Source organism: Hermetia illucens, chromosome 2 (genome assembly GCF_905115235.1).
Source record: "Hermetia illucens chromosome 2, iHerIll2.2.curated.20191125, whole genome shotgun sequence".
Classification (NCBI taxonomy): Eukaryota; Metazoa; Arthropoda; class Insecta; order Diptera; family Stratiomyidae; genus Hermetia; species Hermetia illucens.
The window spans coordinates 144,963,827-144,983,161 of NC_051850.1; the positions used below are offsets into that span (position 1 = coordinate 144,963,827).

Below are 19,335 nucleotides of genomic sequence, written 5' to 3' on the forward strand. Positions count from 1 at the left end.
CATGAGACCCATGCCAAATTTTAATCTTTTTCGTTCCAATTTCATGGAAATTATACAAATTGATGCTCACTCGTTCAACGATTGCATCAGAAATTCAAAAACTCGAAAAAACGCAAAGTCATTGAAAAGTAATCATTGTTTATATAAGAATCAGTCTCGCCTCACGCTTCAACCGACAAGAATATGATAAAAACCGCACAGTGCTACGCATTGAACTTTTGTCAAATAAAAACAGTCGAGACTAGAGAAAGAGTAAAATTTCATAAGAATCGTAAAATGAACTTTATTCCAATTTCTACACATTATTTTGCCAGAAGAATGCATTTTAAATTGCATCAAAGAACATGTATTATATGAGTCTATTATATAATAGACCATTACTGTTGGATATTGTAATTTTAACGAGCTCAGATTGTCTTGTTTGTTTAGTTACCATGAATTTTATTATTATATGCATGATTGTGATGATGTTGCATTTGCGTTGTTATCATTTATACGTTTGAGATCACGAATGATAAGTTCGAGGTTGTTGGAAGTGTTACCACTTGTTGGTTCAGATGATCCCGTACCTATTAGCATAGTAGAGCTGCCGTTGAACCAACCAGAAAATTTTCCCATTACTGTTGAAGCAGTTGTCTGGTAGATTGGTGAAAATTAAATTAAAGTCAGTTCAAACAGGAATAGATTTATGGAAGGAGAAGCATGTTCTAAAGCGATTTGATGCTGACCTAATACTGCAATAGTTTCCTTTAATTATAGCGCGGTCTTCATCTCGTATCCAATCACCTATTAAATGAGCCTTGGCTGCGAATCTGTGTAGCTAATTTACTATTCACGTTTGATTTCAAATCATGGAAAGTTGCAACATCACGTCTCACGTGTAACCACTTCCATGATTTCCCCTTTATAGTGAACCTATTTACGTTTGTTATTCATTGCGTCTTTTCAAAGCGCAAGGAAAAACTTCCATAAATTGCTGACGTATCCCACAATTGTATATAAACTACGCGCAAATTAGAATTGGCTCAAACTACTAACTGTCGGTTATCGTACTATTAGCCACTAAGTGTATCACTGAGATAGGCTAAAGTATCGCATCCAACAGCGAATGTATGCGGACTTTAGACTCTTCCAAGTTCACTGGTTTGTAGCACGCTTATTATCACTTATAATTCATTTGCCCATATTACAGCGAGTGTATGCCAGTCAGACATGTTTCTGATAATCTGGTATGTCCCGGCTTTGATCGGAAATTTGGAGTGCACACGTTTCTAAGATAAGGTCATTGGGTCCGAATGCGGAGGAGGATTTTAGTCCAGAAATCACATGATTTCACTTTTTAATCCATGAAGTGTGTCTTGTTTATTTGGCATTGGGACGCTTGTGCGTGAAGACGTAAGCAGCATCTTCATAAAAAAGAACCTAAATTGTCTCCCGTGACTAAAAATTTTACGTAATCAGATTCAGACGCAAACAAAAGCTTTGGTCCACTTTTGTGACGCATAAAAGATGATGGCTCAAAATGATTCATAACAATGGGACTTTACACTTGGCGTAAAATACCTAAATATTATTTAGATTCCCTGACCGTGTTGTCTGGTATTTCTGTTGACCATTTGATAACTCAAATTATTCGCTCTATTTGTTTTGAAATCTTCATGATGTTTATGTTCCGGAAGTCACACTTGTGAATAATAAATAGTTTTGAAAACTCCAGAAAGCTCATGAGACAATATCAACAAGTTCTTATGGATTTTTTTTTCGAGCTGATGATCTGAACGTATACATAAACACATCAACAATTGTCAATATGCAGATGACCTTTGGGAGCATATTCTGATAATGGCCTCATTTCCTTTATTAAAGTTCACCAACTCCTTTGAAAATAAATAAAAATGTATTATCTGACTTGTTTATCCATTGATAAGCATTTATGAACGATAAGAGGTGTTTTGCTCATGTTTAACGTTAATAATTTAATTTAAAGAGTCTAGTACTTGACGCAACTTCAATTGACGTCAAACCGATAAAATTTGAATAGTGATTGATGTGGGCGGTTATGGGAGTAGACGTGGCTATCTGAAAGGAAAATGTAGAGCAGATAACGTGGGAAAAAATATTTAATGATGATTTAAACAATTATAAGAAACTTATTGTGGATTATTTAACTGCATTTGCAATTGTATGTGTCTTAATAATATAAGCTCGATAGAATAAATCTTGTTTTACTGTTAGGTTTTGCATATCATATTTCACATTTAAGTTAGATTGGTCAGAGATTTCCTGGTCTAGGTGTTCTCTGCTTAGAAACAACAATCTTTGGGTTGTTTGAATTTCTGATGCAAGCAACTATCGACTCAAATTGCCATTTTCATTAAGTAAGTGAAGAAACGCTTCGTATTACATTGAGGACCTTACCTAAACATGTTATGTGACTCAACTGCAAATAAATACAACTTTCATTAATTATTTGTTAATGAGTTGGATGGGTTGAAATTGAAGTGTCAGTTGGTCTGACTACCCGGAAAGCATTTAATGTCTGTAACATGCTTTTATATCTCATTGGGTTGTAAATCTTGTAAAATTTATGTGACATTTTGATCTGGCGCCAGATTTTTAGAACGTTTGGTCATATTTGGCTAAGAATCCTGACACGTTCATATGTTAAAATATTTACAACGTAAAACCAAAAAATAGAAATGGTTGGCAAGTTTAGTTGTGGTATTTTGATTGCTTAATTGAATGGGGGATTATTTTTGATACGCAATCGGTACCGATGGTTGAGTTGGGAAGAGCATTTTTTTCTCGTGAACAGTCGCGTATGGTCAATAGGTTGTATGGTTATTTTGATTCAAATCTTCTCTTTGAGCGTACTTTGTTGCTCACGAGAACGATGAGAGAAGCTCAGAGTTTGATTTCATATGGTTGGAATTCACTGTCTAAGCAAGAACGACTAGTTGTCTTAGAGTTTAAAGTGCATAAACTTTTTAAGAAGTCCTCCCGAAATCCGAATTACATGAGCAACAATTTTTCCGAGGTAACCTCGATTTTCTTGTGCTGTTTTATTTTAACAAACGAAGCATTTCAGTAATCAGTGACAATTAAAATAACTGGTTACAAGCTGTTAGCATATAATCTTTCAGTTGCGATAATCGTCGACTTTAAGCATGCTTATTGGGAGTCCGAAACATGCTATTGACTTGATATTTTTTCCTTATGGCCAGATACTTTGACCTCGTGAAATTGATATAAGTCAGTCACGCGACGAAAATTGGAATATAATGATTATTGATTGAAATATCCTTGAGTGGGTAATAGCTTCCAATATTGGTATTGTGCTTACTTCCTTAAATTGAATTTTACCTGTAGGCGTATCAATTATTTATGCTGAAGTGTAAGAAAGTTCATTAGAATTAAGTCACTTAAGTGAAAGTATTTCTTATATTGCTTTGGATCCGAAAATCGTTATGGTTGGGCCCCTAAATGCCTATGTATTTTATCCAAGTATATAAATTATCATGGAATTTAAAATAAGGAACCCTCAAATCGGCTAGGTATGATTTTAATCTATATTCTGAGAATAGCAGAAGGTTGACGCTTGAACCCCCCTGATAGCAGAAAAATTTGTGTCGTAGCTTGTATGTTGGATATCAATGAACTTAGCTTCCAATGTCAAGGTCCAAACTGAACTATGGCACTATTAAATATTATAAAAGTATTGGACAAAAAGCCCCTCCAACAGTATGTACTCTCGTAAAATGCAATCAAACTCTCGTGGATATTTCAAAATTCACCTAATGTCACCATTGACTTATCAATTAAGCCATCAGTCAAAATCTAAATAGTAATCATTTTCAATAAAAGATTCTTAATATAAATTGATTCTCCGAGCAGTTCTATATTTTAATAAAACATAATAAAATTTAAAAATCAGCACCGGGGAAGGCACTTAGCGATTAATTAAACGCACCCACGAAAAATGTTCGTTTTCCCATCAATCCCTTTAGTGATTAGAAGTATAAGAGCCTTTTCAATTGAGTTTTTAAATTGTTTATCATTTTTAAAATAATGCAAGAAGTTCATAAGCCTAAAATATCAAATGCAAAACGGAAACGTATATTTCAACCACGGCGAACAGTTCAATTAGCTACTGGATATGGGGATCCACAAAATTCTTCTAATGCAGAACTTGTTGATGTAAGAGAGCTCTATTTATTGTAAATTAATAGCATTGGATAAATTTGTGTATCGAAAGAAATATACTTGGTGTGCTGTTATTTATTATGGATAAAAACAAGGATATTTTATATTCTAATCGTGCGAGGAGCTCGAAAGCATGTGGAGGTCTTTAGGGATTTTTTTCTGCTTCCTAGTGCAAGGCTTGTCGTGAAATTGCAATCAATTTAGAATGAAAATATTGAGATGGTCAATTTATTCATTGGTGTTTTTTTCTATTCTAGTACCTCGATATTGGAGAAGACTTGAACGTACCTGATGACTTCACCCAAAGTGAAATGCAGACAGGGATGTGGTGGAGACATTTGGCTGCTGGAGGAATTGCTGGTGCAGTATCCCGAACATGTACAGCTCCTTTAGATAGGATAAAAGTATTTTTACAGGTAAGATATATTTTGTAATTTATTTATTCAATTCTAAATCGGAATTAGAGTCATTTTTTGTCAGTAATCGCTAACATATAATTTCTAGCTGATATGAGTTGAGTAGCTTTTCCAATAGAAAAATATAAATATAAATATATTTTCATCTTTAAATTATGTTTTTAAAAAAGTTCAAACCAGTTGTGTCTGAATATGACCGGTTTGAATTAAAATTTTCACGTTTTCTCTTGATATTTCGATATATTTAACACATAAACCTTTAAAATGATGATTCCTACTTCATTAAAGCTGAAAAACTCTCCGGACACCATTTAATAATCGAATTCTATTTGTTACAGGTGCAATCGACAAAGACAAGAATCTCAGATAGTTTTAAATATATGCTAAATGAGGGTGGTATTAGAAGCTTTTGGAGAGGCAACGGTATTAATGTTTTGAAAATTGCACCAGAATCGGCTATTAAATTTGCTGCATATGAACAATTCAAGCGTTTCTTGCGAGGAAATGATAAACGCCAGATGTCGATATATGAGCGCTTTGTAGCGGGAGCAGTCGCAGGCGGCGTTAGCCAGACGGTTATATATCCCCTAGAAGTGCTTAAAACCAGATTAGCTCTACGAAAGACAGGTCAATACAAAGGCATTCTTGATGCAATGGTTAAGATTTACCGCTATGAGGGCATGCGAAGCTTCTATCGCGGCTACATTCCAAATATGTTGGGTATAGTACCGTATGCTGGTATCGATTTGGCTGTCTATGAAACGCTTAAACGAAAATATCTGAGTACGCATAATACGACGCAACCGAACATTCTAGTATTGCTGGCGTGCGGAAGTGCATCGAGCACTTTGGGACAAGTGTGTTCTTATCCTTTGGCATTAGTTCGGACGCGACTACAAGCACAAGGTAATTATGTTTTTTCTGAATTAGATTTCGAATTTTACACTAAAAAACCCCAGCATTATCTCCAATGGGTATTATTCAAATACATAATAAAAATTCGAAATTTCTTCTCATTACAGTTGTCGTCAATGGCCTAGCCATGCAATCTCACAATACAATGCGTGGTATATTTTCACACATTCTACGAACGGAAGGTATCAGTGGCCTCTACCGCGGTATTACACCAAACTTCATAAAAGTCCTGCCAGCTGTTTCGATAAGCTATGTTGTCTATGAGTATTCAAGTCGAGGCCTTGGTGTTAATATGACGTGATGGAAATGCTCTCTAGTTCTAAGAGTACCATTAAGAAATATTTATTTTATTTTTATATAATTCTATTGAAAGAAGGAAATTTTAACTTAATTGCCAGTATATGAAGAATTTTCAAAAAATAGAAAAATTATAAAAATGAAAACTATAAAAATCCACACCAGATATACACAATGTAATACTATTAACAAATTTGTGGTACATGATGTCCAACCAAAATGGAATCGTTATAAATATCATCAATACATTTTACAGTCGCATAAAAAAAAACTTGCGTTTACAAAATGGTATTCAAAATCTGTTTAAAATGTTCACTCAATGGGGAAGAGTTTAGATATTCATTCTTAAAGAAAACCATCCCCTTCAATACAACATATGAGTGAACGATGAATAAAAATGGGTGTCTTCTTTAAAATTCGATATATCAAAGCAAAATCTAAACCTATAAAACTGGCTTTGAGTTATTGCAGCAATTACTGCCTACGTCCTGTCGATTCCGGATCAAAACACAGATGTCGGCAGGCAATGGTCGTGCTCATGTTACAAGTATAATATCGAGTTTCAGCCTTACTTTCTGCTAAGAACAGAGTCAAAGATGCAATTCCATGCCTTTCAAGTGATTTTCCCCTCGTATTTATTTTCCTTTATTCCTATAAAAATTGAATATTTATATTAGTTTAAATGGAACGTGTATAATTTAACAATATACTACGAACTATAGGTATTAAAAATAATGCAAAATGCGAATCTAGTGGTGACTATTAAAAAATTTCTGAATTTAAAACTTAATTACTAAAAAACATTCATAAAATTGAGTTTTGTTTCAAATGCTAAAAGAAACATAAAAAGTATACAACTTAAACCATTTTGAAATTTAATAACATCGATTTAAAAATACGCGATTTATTTCTTTGCTTATTTCAAGGAAAATTCGCGATTGTATTGCCTTTATGTTTGCATTTATATTGAAGATATAGATATGTTTTTACGTGCATACGATCAGAAATATCGGATTTCTTATAAGACTAGCATAAGACAAGAAGTAGAGTGAAAGATCAAAATAATTCACAAAACATTACAATATATCCATATTGTTATTGCTGAGGCTGTTAACGAAACGTTTGTCTTATATATTGTAAAGACAATCGATGATAGACGTTCATAAATAAGAATAACTGAAAATATATAATTACATTTAATTTTTTAAGTGTATGGTGTGCACAGTAATAATTTATTTCATATTATTTTGATTTTTTGTTTCCTAGTTTTCTACTTTCATTTCTCTTGAAAGAAAGTTATGCCACATGAAATCACACTGCTGCTTAATTTTTTGATACCTATTGCGTTAGAATATGATCTAAATTATTTTTCTATTTGCTCTGCCTGTTAGTGATAATTTATCACTTCTGATTTTTTCTTCAATAAAAATACTAATTGGAAATTTATTTTTGTTTGTTTTATTTTGATGATGTAGTCGTTGGTCGTTTTTATTTCGATTATTTGAATCAAAGTTCGCTATGGAAGCAGTATTATACACTATTACATCTCTTCTCAAATTGTTAGCTGCTCATACGGGTTCATTAGAGCAATACCTTATTTAATTAATCTTTTGGTTAACTGGCACTACTTTTACTCATTTGGAGAATTATCTGAGGAAATTTTCTTCCAATATAAGGTTGTTTCACTAATGTAACTCCGTCATTCCCTCAATATGAACTTCTCGTATTACGTGCTAAATTTCCTGTGGGGTTTGATTGTTTTGTTTGGTTTTTGACCAGATATAGATAGATAATTTTATTATCAGTATCTTTCAACTCTATAGTTCTGTTGGCTTTTCAGATTTTTCAATGATGTTATCTTTCTCTTTTCATGCACTATCAATATAACATAACATGCGTATACCATGCAATGTTTTTGTGTTTTGGATGATAGATATCGGCGAGATATTATAATTTTGGTAAAGGCAGCAATATTTTTACCAATGAAAATAAATGCTTGTGGCAGCTATAGGGTTAAGAAATTTACATAACATTTTTTGCTGAGAGTTGCATGCGGAATCGCCTGGCATACAATTTATCCGGTAGTTTTGAAACGTTTGCCATAAAATTCTATCCATGGTGTATTCCGCCAAAATCATCTACACGCCATCATTCTCTGTTCCAGGCAATATGCATGATTTTCCGAGAAGCTTGCACTCCTGCGCTGGTTTACGGCATATAATTCCAGGGCGATCCAATCGCCGGTCATTCTGGAATAGTGGGTTCCACTGAATGATTTAAACCACAACACAATGGGGCGATGAATGTTTGATCTATTGAAAGGTTTACATTTAAGGACTCTCCGCATATATAGTAGATCTACTGCTTTTGCTGCCTCAACTTTCAGCTTCAGGTTTAAAATTGCTGCCTTTGATTTTGGGGTTCAGACCTCATATTCGCAACCAACACATTAAGCATTCATTCCCTCACATCGTCGCGTTCAGCAGCTGTAAATGGCAGCTATTGTTACCCTGACTAATTCGACTTCCGGGAACTTTATTCTTTCTTAAATAGTTTGATTTCCACACGTCTATATTGCCGCCCTGCCAGTTATTTTTTGGGCTACATCTCATTGCTGTTGTTGCGATAAAGCTCGCTGATTTTTATCACTTCGATTTCCTTCCCATAGACTGGCTGTAGGAGTAGGTTATTCACTGCCTCTCAATGCTTGGGGTTGATTTGTATCACTCTTTTGGTCCGTACTTGAGTCTGTTCTCCTAAGGATTTTCTGCCTTGCAGAGGAAATTTTCACCCATTTTGCCGACAGACTTCTTCAATTTTAGCAGAAAATCACCCTTTCCCAGCCCCGATTCGGAGCTGATCAATTTGGGTCGTATTCGGCTTTGACGTGTATTCTCCTTTGTCTTCCTCCAAAAAGAAATAAAATAGTGCGCGAAACTAAAATCTAGGTGTCAAATGTTGTTAATAATAGCACATTATTACGTTAAGAAATAGTTTCCTTCAGGTTTTGGACGCCGTTTTTCTTGACATTTAACAGTTTATCGTGAAAACTGGTTAAAAATTTCTGTTTCAAAATTTGTCTGATACTGACCACTACTTCTCGTCGTCTTTTGAGGCAATGCACGAGTCACCCATTTTTGATTATAAGAATTGAGGTGCTACCTGGGCAGCCAGAAACAAGTGGTAATTCTAGAGAGTAACATTTGGAGAAAAGAGCATATGTGATATTCCTTTTCTATGGAGCTACCATCCGAGGACGGTCCTTGGCCTCCCGAAGTCTACTTTTCTCGATGAAGTGGCCGCGTCCTCTAATTTCGGAAACAGGGTATAACTTGCGTTGTCCAATAAGTTCTCCCGTCTGTTTCTCATTCGTTATCCGCCGTCCACACTCAGGGGTCTAAAATTCTCTTAAGGATTCGACGTTTCTTTTGTCGCCTATTCCGGGCAGGCTCTTCGGCCACGTTGCGCTGCCGAAACACAGGACCGGCCGAGTCATATTGTGAACTTTGTTTTTCTGCGTATATTTTTATTTTTTCTTTTTCAAATTGGCAGTACGAGTTAAAATGGTTTGTTGCCAAACATGATACGTCTGTTGATTTTGTCTAATTCGTTGTTGGTTTTTGTGAAAGTTGTGGCTAAGTATACAAAACTGTCGACTTGTTCGTAGTTATAATCGTTTAGTGTCATGTTTTGCCTGATTGGCTTCTTTCTTCGGGGTTGCGTAATGAATTTCGCCTACTCTTCATTTATTTTTAGACCAACTTCCTTCGTTACTTCGTCAAGCTATACCACGGTCTCCTTCGTAATCTTTCTCAATCGTGCCAGGATATTCATATCACCCGTATCTTTACTTCTTTACTTGTCGCTAGCTTTATTTATTGCCACTCTGGTGAGCCTAATCGGACAATATTTTGTAAAGTACGGAGCGATCTATACTATCGCATGTCTGTCTGAAGTCAAGGACATTAACGTTATATTCCCAGTGTTTCTCTAGTATCTGCTTCACTGAGAATATAAGATGAATTGTTGAATCCTCCCGGTACTCGCCAATAGTATTTTTTAAGAAGGGGTTGACTCATCTCTCGATTACTTTTGACAGCACTTTGCAATATGTACACAATAACAATATCCCGCGATGGTTCTCGTAAAAGAGTTTGACACCTTTTTTATAAATAGGTAAATTGAGACTTTTGTTTGTTTTGTCAGTCTAAATGGTGCCTCTGAGTTCATGAAGCCTGGTTGCCATCCTCACACACCTTGTCTTTAGTAGTTACGATAGGTAATCCGCATATGGGGTGGGACTTCCCACTTTACTGGTTCCAAGAAAGTTCTGATCATTTTCGCAATGCTCCAAATTAATTTTATCATATTTCTCGTTGCATTGCGGACGCTTTTCTTTTAATGCCCTCCTCAAACAATCAACCGAATTCGACGATTGCCTATAATTGTCTCACTTGGTTCCATCAGTTCATAGTAAATTAGGTGGATTTGGTCCTACCAAATACAGGACATTACCATGGAGTGGTGAATATTAGTCATGGAAGGGGCGGGACCTCTTCAAGATTTTCTGCTATTGGGGTTAACGTAATGATTCTTATTATGTCTCCAATCACAATCCCATGTAGAAGTCCCCTCCGTATTTCCGTAGCAGACATAGGACGGGCAAAAGTATGCATACTGCAGGATCGAAATGTCTACCTTCTCTCTTTATACCTTTTTATGTGATAAACGGGTTGCTTAGCCCCTAGGTATTGAATTCATTATTCACTTCTACTTAAAAACTCTGAGTTCATACTTTCTTAGTTCCTTATTTTAGTTCTTAAAGTTTTAAATATAATAACCTGTCCTCAGACACTTGCCATTTGAGTTGTTGCAAGTAGAATATTCCTGGAACGGCTTTGGTTCTCTTGCTTGGAATTATTTGTAATGGCTTTTCAGTTATTGGTAGACGAAGGTATTCTAATTTGATACCTTGTTAAGGGAACATCCCTTCTGGCGGTTGTCGATACTATAAGCAACCAATAAACCTTATATAAACGTCCAGGCAAGAATTGCTTTTTTTCAATCAGTAGAAACAATTTATTTTCTAGTTTTTTTCTTCGGCTGATAGTTATTTACGATAGGTTTCTAGTTTTAGTTTAAGGTTTTCTTTTATAATTCACTATAGTATAGATCAAAATTTTGTAAAATGTAACTATATTTTTTGGATATACATTTTTTACTGCTCTAATGCGTTCGGCTAGAAATTAATGTAGTTAGATTCAAGTTGCTATATAAAATTTTTACAGTTTAAATTTCAAAATGTACTAAGCCGGAAGTATTTATTACTGATACTCTACTAAACAATATATACTATACACTTTTGACTTCATACTTTCAACATTTCCTTAAAAAGCCATAGTTCAGAAAAAGGTTAAAAAATATTCAACTCTCAAACTATTTAAGGTTTTACAATTAATTTTTCCTAATACTGTCTTCTACTATTTTTGATGTTCTGAAAGTTTAATGTTTAACAAGTAAAATACTGGTTTAAAAAGTTAAAGAATTGAACAACAAGATAAATTGCTTTAACCTTCTTCCAAACGTTGCCGATCTATGGTGAAGAATAAATAAAATCATCTATATGGTTTGTGTTTCCTTTCTTTTTTTTTTGTCATCCGCAAGTCCTTTTTGAATTAACTATTAATTTTTCAACGAACGAGTTTCTTAACTGGAAGTGGATAAAATAGATTTCAGAGCGCATCGTTTACAAATGAAACTAAAACAAGTTTGGTAACAACTGTGGTATTGCTAACTGAGTTCGCGTCCCGAAAGGACCTGACAACATCGAAGATGATCCTTCTTAAGACTGGAACTCAATGCCCTGACTTAGTGATTCTTTAACCGCATTATTGAGGAGAATAGAAACAATCTACCTATCATCCTATTCTTCTTTTGACGAGCCTAGACACTCTCTTCTGGGATGATTACTGCCCAGTGCTCTACTGCGGCACTTTACGAACGACACGTCAATGGATACATCATACCTAAAATTGACTATAGCCGTACTCCCATTGTTCTGATTGCTGAGCAGTCCTCTAAGGCAATGAATGTTGTCTACAGGTTATGGCAGCAAAAATGTTGCGTAAATCTTCCTATGATTACGTTTAAAATGAGGACATTGTCGATTGTTATGGCGTTGTACCCACCATGAAGAAGATGATTAGATGATGATGTGAGAATTTTTCGACTTCGAAAAAGGTGGGCATCCCTATCAAGATGAACCAACCTAGCGGAACAAGGTAAGGCTAAAGAAGGAGAATATTAAAGGGCATTCGAAAGCAAGAATGGAAGAATATCATGGAGCATTAAATTGAAGGTAAAATATAGATAATCTATCAAGAAAGAGTTGAGCAGGTTTTGAACGATAAAATAGACACAAGCCTTTTAATATTATTTTCGCAAAGCAAGTATCGGTGGGCATTAAAAGAGAAAACCTTCAAACGTTTCGGTTCGTCTCTGTCTTTGTCCTGCTGCTGTAAGCTTATCACTTACATAGGGAATATGGAATTGTAGCAGTAGTAGAGTCAGTAACAACACTGATGATTGAGTATACAATTTTGAATTTAAAAAAAAATATGTCGTTTGTATCGGTTCAATTTTGCCGGTCGTGGATGTTTGTATTCGCTCTTGCTATAAGCGTGCCTGTTTGGTCCGATTGAAAAGAAAATTAAAAAAAATTAGAAGGAAGAGATTGTATAGATGGAATATTTCTGAAGTAGTGAACAGAGAATTTGAAAAAATATAAAAAGAATAAATTAATTTCTATTTTTGGTTTAAATGTCTTTTTTTATTTCACTAGAACCGCATTTATCTTCGGAATACGTTCATCAAAGTACGTTTAACCCTAAAAAATATCTAGCAATGGATTTTTTTCACTTCCAATCCGACGGAGAGAAAGGATAGGTTCAAGGCAATATCCGAAAGATCCGAGACCAAATCAATGACAAAATGCTCTTAAATTGAATGTAATGCAAATTGAAAATGAAAACCTTAGGTCGAAGTGTCTCAAAGGTTACGGTTCTTACGGCTTATCAATGTATAGCCTGACCCGGGAAATGGAGCAAAATTTGAGATCACTGGTTTCGGAAAGCAACATACTGAAAAATGGTGAATGTGCGGTCGGACCTAGAAAGCCAGGAAAAGGTGATGCATGGGAAAATAAGATGAAACATAAACCCCAGTATTTTGTTAAATGCTTAGAATCTGGGGAGCAGAAAAGTCCTTGACCACAGGTTTCGAAGTTGGGGGCGCCTACAGAGCTGTTACTAGGAAGGACTGAGTTATTTTGTAAGAATATACAAATTACTGTCCGATTCGACTGTTATCCTATACCACGCCGACTTGCAAGTAATCCTTAACGCACCTGTATGCGGCATCACTTAAATTACCAAGTAGCCAAAATTGTGTTATTCCTAGCCTTTCCACTACCTTGCAGTGCCCCTGTCCTGGAAGTAAGCTCAGTGAGAAACGCTAGTCCTGAGCAGATGGATTTGGGCACAAATCGAGTGGAAATGCATTCGACCGTCCTCGCTAGAGCCGAAGAGGAAAGGCTCATCCGAAAGTGCGCAGCAGTGGTGAAGCGTATGCGGTCGGCAACGTTCCTTCAGAGAAACGTCAGCAAAGGCGTCAAAAACGGGCTGATGGAACTGGAGGAACTACTGGACCGCGTTTCCTTTTATAGACGCACGTGGAGAGCAGCGGAAGACGATTGTAGAGCAGAAACAGTCGCACTCCCCGCTGAGAATGCTGCTTGCGTCAAACGGACCGCAGATAGCCCTCTGCAAAGTGAACAGGGGAAAAAGCGGAAAGAGGACGACGTGCCTGAAGGAGACTTTATCGAAGTAGCCTCCAAGGCCCAAAAAAAAAGGCGAAAAAGGATAAAAAGAAACAACGGACTCCAGCGCCAGAGACACGTCTGTCCAAAAACAAGGAGGCTGCCAACCCAAAGCCAGTAGCGGAAAAAACGACGAAACGAAGAAGGACTAGACCGTCGGCTCTGCTCATTAAGCCGACGGAAGGCAAGACATTTGCGGAAGTCCTTAGTGAAATCCGAGGAGAACGGAGCAGAGGTGTCCTCGATACGGAAAACGAGGAGTGGTGGAGTTCTCGTCGAACTGGGCCCAAAGACGACCAACAAGAGCACGTTCTGCGAAGCGGTCAAGGGGCTATTGGGGGAGAAGGCCCTTGTTTCCAGCCTAGAACCCATGTGCTCTCTGGAAATACGGGATCTTGACTGCCTCACAGAAAAGGTCGAAGTAGAGGAGGCGCTAAAGCGTGAATGTCCAGAGGTAACCAATGCCCGGGTAGCTATTACCTCTGTAAATGCTCGAGGCCAAAAACTTGCCGTGGTGGATGTCCCCGAGCAATATGCGAGGAAACTCCTTAACAGCGGGAGAATCAAAATCGGATGGGTAGTATGCAGGGTACGAATGCGGATAGTCCCCACCAAGTGCTACAGGTGTCTGGACTATGGACACACGTCAGCAGCTTGCAAGGGTCCGGACAGGAGGACAGTTTAATTAATCTTCACTGTTGGAATCGAACATTGTCCGTTCGCACGACAAGCTCGCTCTTGTGAGATGCCCGGGGAATTTTCGTAGTAACTTTTGGGTGTCGAGGGCAGTAAATAGAAAAGTCGAGATCGGATCGAAAGCAAAGAAAAGGTTGGACTTGTAATGATTTGACTTGATTTACTTTAACTATTTAACTCTTATTTTTTTTTATTATAATATTTTGACTTTACGAGGAAAACGCGAGTCGAAGTGTTCCGCGCCACGGTTGGATAAAGAAGAGACCGACTTATTTCCATGCGGTCCTTACTGTCCCAACCAACGGCATTTTTACCGCTGGCTCTCCACTCCCCCGGTGCGTTCTGAAAACGAGTGAGTGGAGAGTTTCCGCGTTCAGCGCCATCTACCCGTCCGCATCCGCAACATCCGAAATAAATTTCGAATGCTGCAGATCCTGCCGCGCCACATCACTCCGCCCCCAGACGAAACCTAGGGGGTTTCGGCAACGGATCCCCGAACTTCGTTCGCCGTTAATCCACAAAGCGGACACGACGTTGCTTCGGGGCGCACACGGGTTTCAGCCTGGACAAAGAGACCGCCTTTTTGTGACCACCGATCTCGAGCTGGAAGAAATGTTCTCCCCTCTCGAGAACGCGGTACGGGCCCTCATATGGAGGCTGCAGCGGCTTCCGGACGGCATCCGTCCTGATCAGCACGTGCGTGCACGTGTCCAGTTCCTTGGGCGAACAAGCAGGTATGGACGAGTGTCGAATGGGTGGTGGCGCTTTGATGCGTCGGAGATTGTCCCTCAGCAGACGCACCAACCCCGACTCCGTGAGACCCGATCTCTTGTCGAAGACCGGATCGCTTGGGAGTCTTGGGTTCTCCCCGTAAACCAGCTCCGCGGGGCTGGCAGCAAATTCCTCTCGGCGGGTTGTTCGAAGGCCGAGTAGGACGAGAGGCAAGACTTGAGTCCAGGACGGGTCGTCGCGTGCCATAATGGCGGCTTTCAGTGTCCGGTGCCAACGTTCTAGCATCCCATTGGACTGCGGGTGGTATGCAGTAGTCCGCTGGCGTTTAAAACCCAGGAGTTTGCCTAACTCGGAGAAAAGGGTGGACTTAAATTGCATTCCCTGGTCAGTGATGATCACTGCAGGGACGCCAAAGCGAGGTATCCACTCTCGGCAGAGGGCTTCGGCACAAGATTGCGCCGTAATGTCCTTCAGAGGTATTGCCTCAGGCCACCGCGTGAACCTGTCGATGATTGTGAGGCAATACTTGTAACCGTGCGAGTCTCGCAAAGGCCCTATTATGTCGAGGTGTATGGTGTGGAAACGCTTGGTAGTGCGGGGGAATGAGCCCACTTCTTTCCTTACATGCCTGGAGACTTTACACTTCTGGCATGCGATGCACTCTCTGGCCCAGGAATTGATATCCTTGTTCATGGAGGGCCAGAAGTATTTTCCGGTGACTAACCGGTTTGTTGTCCTGATGCCGGGATGCGCCAATTCGTGAACTGCGTGGAACACTTCCTTGCGAAATGTGGCCGGAATGTATGGCCGAGGTCCCTTTTCCGAGTCTTCGCAGCAGAGCGAGAGGTTTGAGCCGAAGATGGGCAACTCCCGAAATTTGTATTTGGGGTTGGACTTGAGGCTCTGAAGTGCTGCGTCATCCTCTTGCGCCTTGGCAATAGCCGAGAAATCGAGTGAGGCGGGGATGTTGACTTCGGAGACACGAGACAAAGCGTCAGCAACAATGTTGTCCTTCCCGGACACGTGCTGGATGTCTGACGTGAACTGGCTTATGAAGCTCAGGTGTCGAAGCTGACTAGGGGACGCTTTGTCGGGCTTCTGTTTCAAAGCGAACGTGAGAGGCTTATGGTCCGTGAACACTGTGAACGGCCTGCCTTCTAGGGAGAAACGGAAGTATTTGATGGACAGGTATGCGGCGAGCAGTTCGCGATCGTAGGTGCTGTAGTTCCGTTGAGCGGGATTCAACTGCTTCGAGAAGAAGCTCAACGGCTGCCAAACTTGGTCCACCTTTTGGTGAAGGGCAGCACCTACTGCGATGTCAGAGGCATCAACAAAAACGGCTAGGGGTGCATCTTGATGAGGAAATGCCAAAAGTGTAGCATCAGCCAGTTGCTGTCTGGATTTATTGAACGCGCAGACAGCCTCTTCAGACCACACAATCTCTCGCGTGTCTTTTGTTTTGGGGCCAGACAAGTACGCGTTCAAAACGGACTGGTGATGGGCGGCCTTGGGCAGGAAACGACGGTAAAAGTTTAGCATGCCCAAGAACCTCCTCAACTCCCTCACTGTTTTTGGACGCGGGAAGCTTGTGATTGCTTGCACCTTGTCTGGGTCGGGCTGTATTCCTTCAGAGGAAATGGAGTGGCCGAGGAATCTCACCTGTTTTTGAAGGAATTTGCACTTCTCAACGTTTAAGACTAAACCGGCCTCAAGGAGACGTTGAAAAATGCACTCGAGATGGGCTAAGTGCTCAGACTCAGTAGAAGAAGCGACCAAAACATCATCCAAATAGACGAAACAGAAATCGAGGTTTCGCAGGACTGAGTGAATGAACCTTTGAAAGGTTTGCGCCGCATTGCACAATCCGAAAGTCATTCGGGTGAACTCGAAGAGTCCAAAGGGTGTGCATATTGCCGTCTTTGGAATGTCTTCAGGAGCTACTGGGATTTGGTGGTATGCCTTGGCTAAGTCCAAGGTCGAAAAGATGCGGCAATTCGCGAGGTGATGCGCAAAGTCGTGGATGAGTGGAATCGGATATCGGTCAGGAACAGTCTGTGCGTTTAGCCTTCTGTAATCCCCACAGGGACGCCATTCGCCATTTGGCTTAGGAACCATATGTAAAGGGGAAGACCAACAGCTGTTTGAGGGCCTGCAGATACCCTGTTGAACAAGTTGTTCAAATTCTTTCCGCGCGATAGCCAGTTTCTGGGGTGGTAGAGGACGCACCTTTGAGAAAATCGGGGAACCAGTAGTATTTATGTGGTGCTGCACATTGTGCTTTACTGGTTTCGAGAGACTACACTCGGTAGTTATCTGGCTGAACTTTTGGAGGAGTGTCCGAACACGAGAGTCGGAGATGTCTTCCAAAAGAACGGAAAGGTTATTGTCAGCGTGAGATACCATTTGGCCCGACGAATTTAGTTTGGTTGTGGGGTCTATAAGGGACTTATGTTGCAAGTCCACCAGCAACCCATAGTGACACAAGAAGTCTGCGCCTAATATGGGGAAGCTGACATCCGCCAGGATGAAACGCCACGGAAACGTCCTACGCAAGCCAAGACTCACGTCCACTTGCCTGTACCCGTATGTATTGATGCGGGAGGAATTTGCTGCCGCCAGTTTGAGGGGTTGTGGGTATAGTCGATGATGCTGGGGTACGGGAAGAACCGAAACCTCCGCACCCGTGTCGACGAGGTAGTTGCGCCTGCTGAGGGGGTCGAAAATAGTTAGGCGACGTGGCGCTGCGCTCTGGGTGGCCGTCGCCAAGACCCCCCGCGGACCTAGTTTTTTGTGGTAGGCGCGAATTTGCAAGGTAGCGTGCATCTTGTCGCTTTATCTCCGAAGTTACGATGATACCAGCAAATACCCTGGTCCGCAGGCTGTCTTGACGACCTGCTACCCGAACGCCCTTTTCGTGTGGCAGACCGTGAGCGAGCTCGCGGCCTGGCACTCGAACGCTGAGCGTCCAACGTCGCCCGCATCTCGGCCACGCTGGCAGTTAAGGCCGCGATCTCGCGCCGTAAGTCGCTGACCTCATCCGACGGTGGTTGAACGGCCGCTATGGTTGGGCGAACGTACACCTCCTGTACCTGATCGGCCGTTGCTGCCAGTTCCTCCAAGGAACCGGAGACGCAGGCTAGGATCGCCTGGGTGCCCTCCGGGAGCCGACGCAGCCAGAGCGACTTGATCAGGTCGTCGCCGATCTTGCTCCCACCCAATTGCCTCATTTCACGAAGCAATTGGCTGGGAGTTCGATCACCCAACGTTAAACCCGCCAGCAAGTGGTCTAATTTTGCCGACTCGCTTGCCGACAGGCGCCTGATCAACTCGCTCTTGAGCTGAGCGTACGATGCCGACTTCACTACGTCGGACACCAGAAGTATGGACTCTTCGTCCAGGCCGACCACCGCGTAGTTGAAACGGGTCGCGTCCGATGTGATGCCGGACATTTGGAACTGTGCTTCCAAATGCACGAACCACAGCTCGGGGTTCCGACGCCAAAACGGAGGAACGCGTACGGCGAGGGCGGTCACTTGTGGGTCCGATGGGCCTGCCGCGTCATTACTGTCAAACGACATTTTTCCTACCGAGAAGTACGAGATTGTGATGCAGACGCGGTGAGTTTATACTGAAACGCGGTGAAATTTACACCCACACGGCAGGCCGTACCCACAAATGCACGCACGAACCGAGAAAAACGACGACCGAAGCGGACGCTCTCCAGCGCAGACCAAAAACACCGGGAAAACAGAGAACTCGCGATTCGAAACACCTCAACGCCGTCTCTTGCAGCGGCTTTAATTTTATTAACACTTTTTAATATAATGAATAATTCGTGTAAATATTGCACAACTAATGCTACAATTGAATATAAAATGAATATAGAGATGAGATAAATATATTTAATAATTTCCAGTCGAGCTGGGGTCCTCCTCGACGGCGGCGCTGGATCAAATTCGCCGGGCTGTAGCTGCGGCGTTGGCGGTGCTGGGGACGTCCGTTTGCTGCAAAATGACGACGGCAATGACGCGGCCACTGACTGCGAGGAGACCGGGCGGTTGTTCAACTTATCCTTTCCGAACGCTGCAGCGCCCAATTGCTCTGAACCTGATCGCGGGCTGGACTCTGCCCAATTCTGATTTTCCTTTTGTCCACGAGCCGTTGTCCAAGATGAAAAGAAAATGCCGAAAGAGCGGCGCG

General features: G+C 40.7%; 1 protein-coding gene across 4 annotated transcripts in view; it reads left to right on the plus strand.

Annotated features, from left to right (window-relative positions):
- Nucleotides 1-7,277, plus strand: part of LOC119647454 (calcium-binding mitochondrial carrier protein SCaMC-2) — a 74,926-nt gene extending 67,649 nt beyond the window's left edge. For 3 of the 4 annotated variants that reach the window (XM_038048386.1, XM_038048383.1, XM_038048385.1), the window contains 3 exons: nucleotides 4,461-4,619; nucleotides 4,958-5,525; nucleotides 5,642-7,277. In XM_038048386.1, coding sequence (XP_037904314.1) covers nucleotides 4,461-4,619; nucleotides 4,958-5,525; nucleotides 5,642-5,835 — 921 coding nt within the window. In that variant the 3' untranslated portion in view covers nucleotides 5,836-7,277. Of the gene's footprint in view, nucleotides 1-3,875; nucleotides 4,198-4,460; nucleotides 4,620-4,957; nucleotides 5,526-5,641 lie in introns of those variants that run through there. The other variant, XM_038048384.1, reaches the window with a different exon arrangement.
- Nucleotides 7,278-19,335: the final 12,058 nt, after the last annotated feature.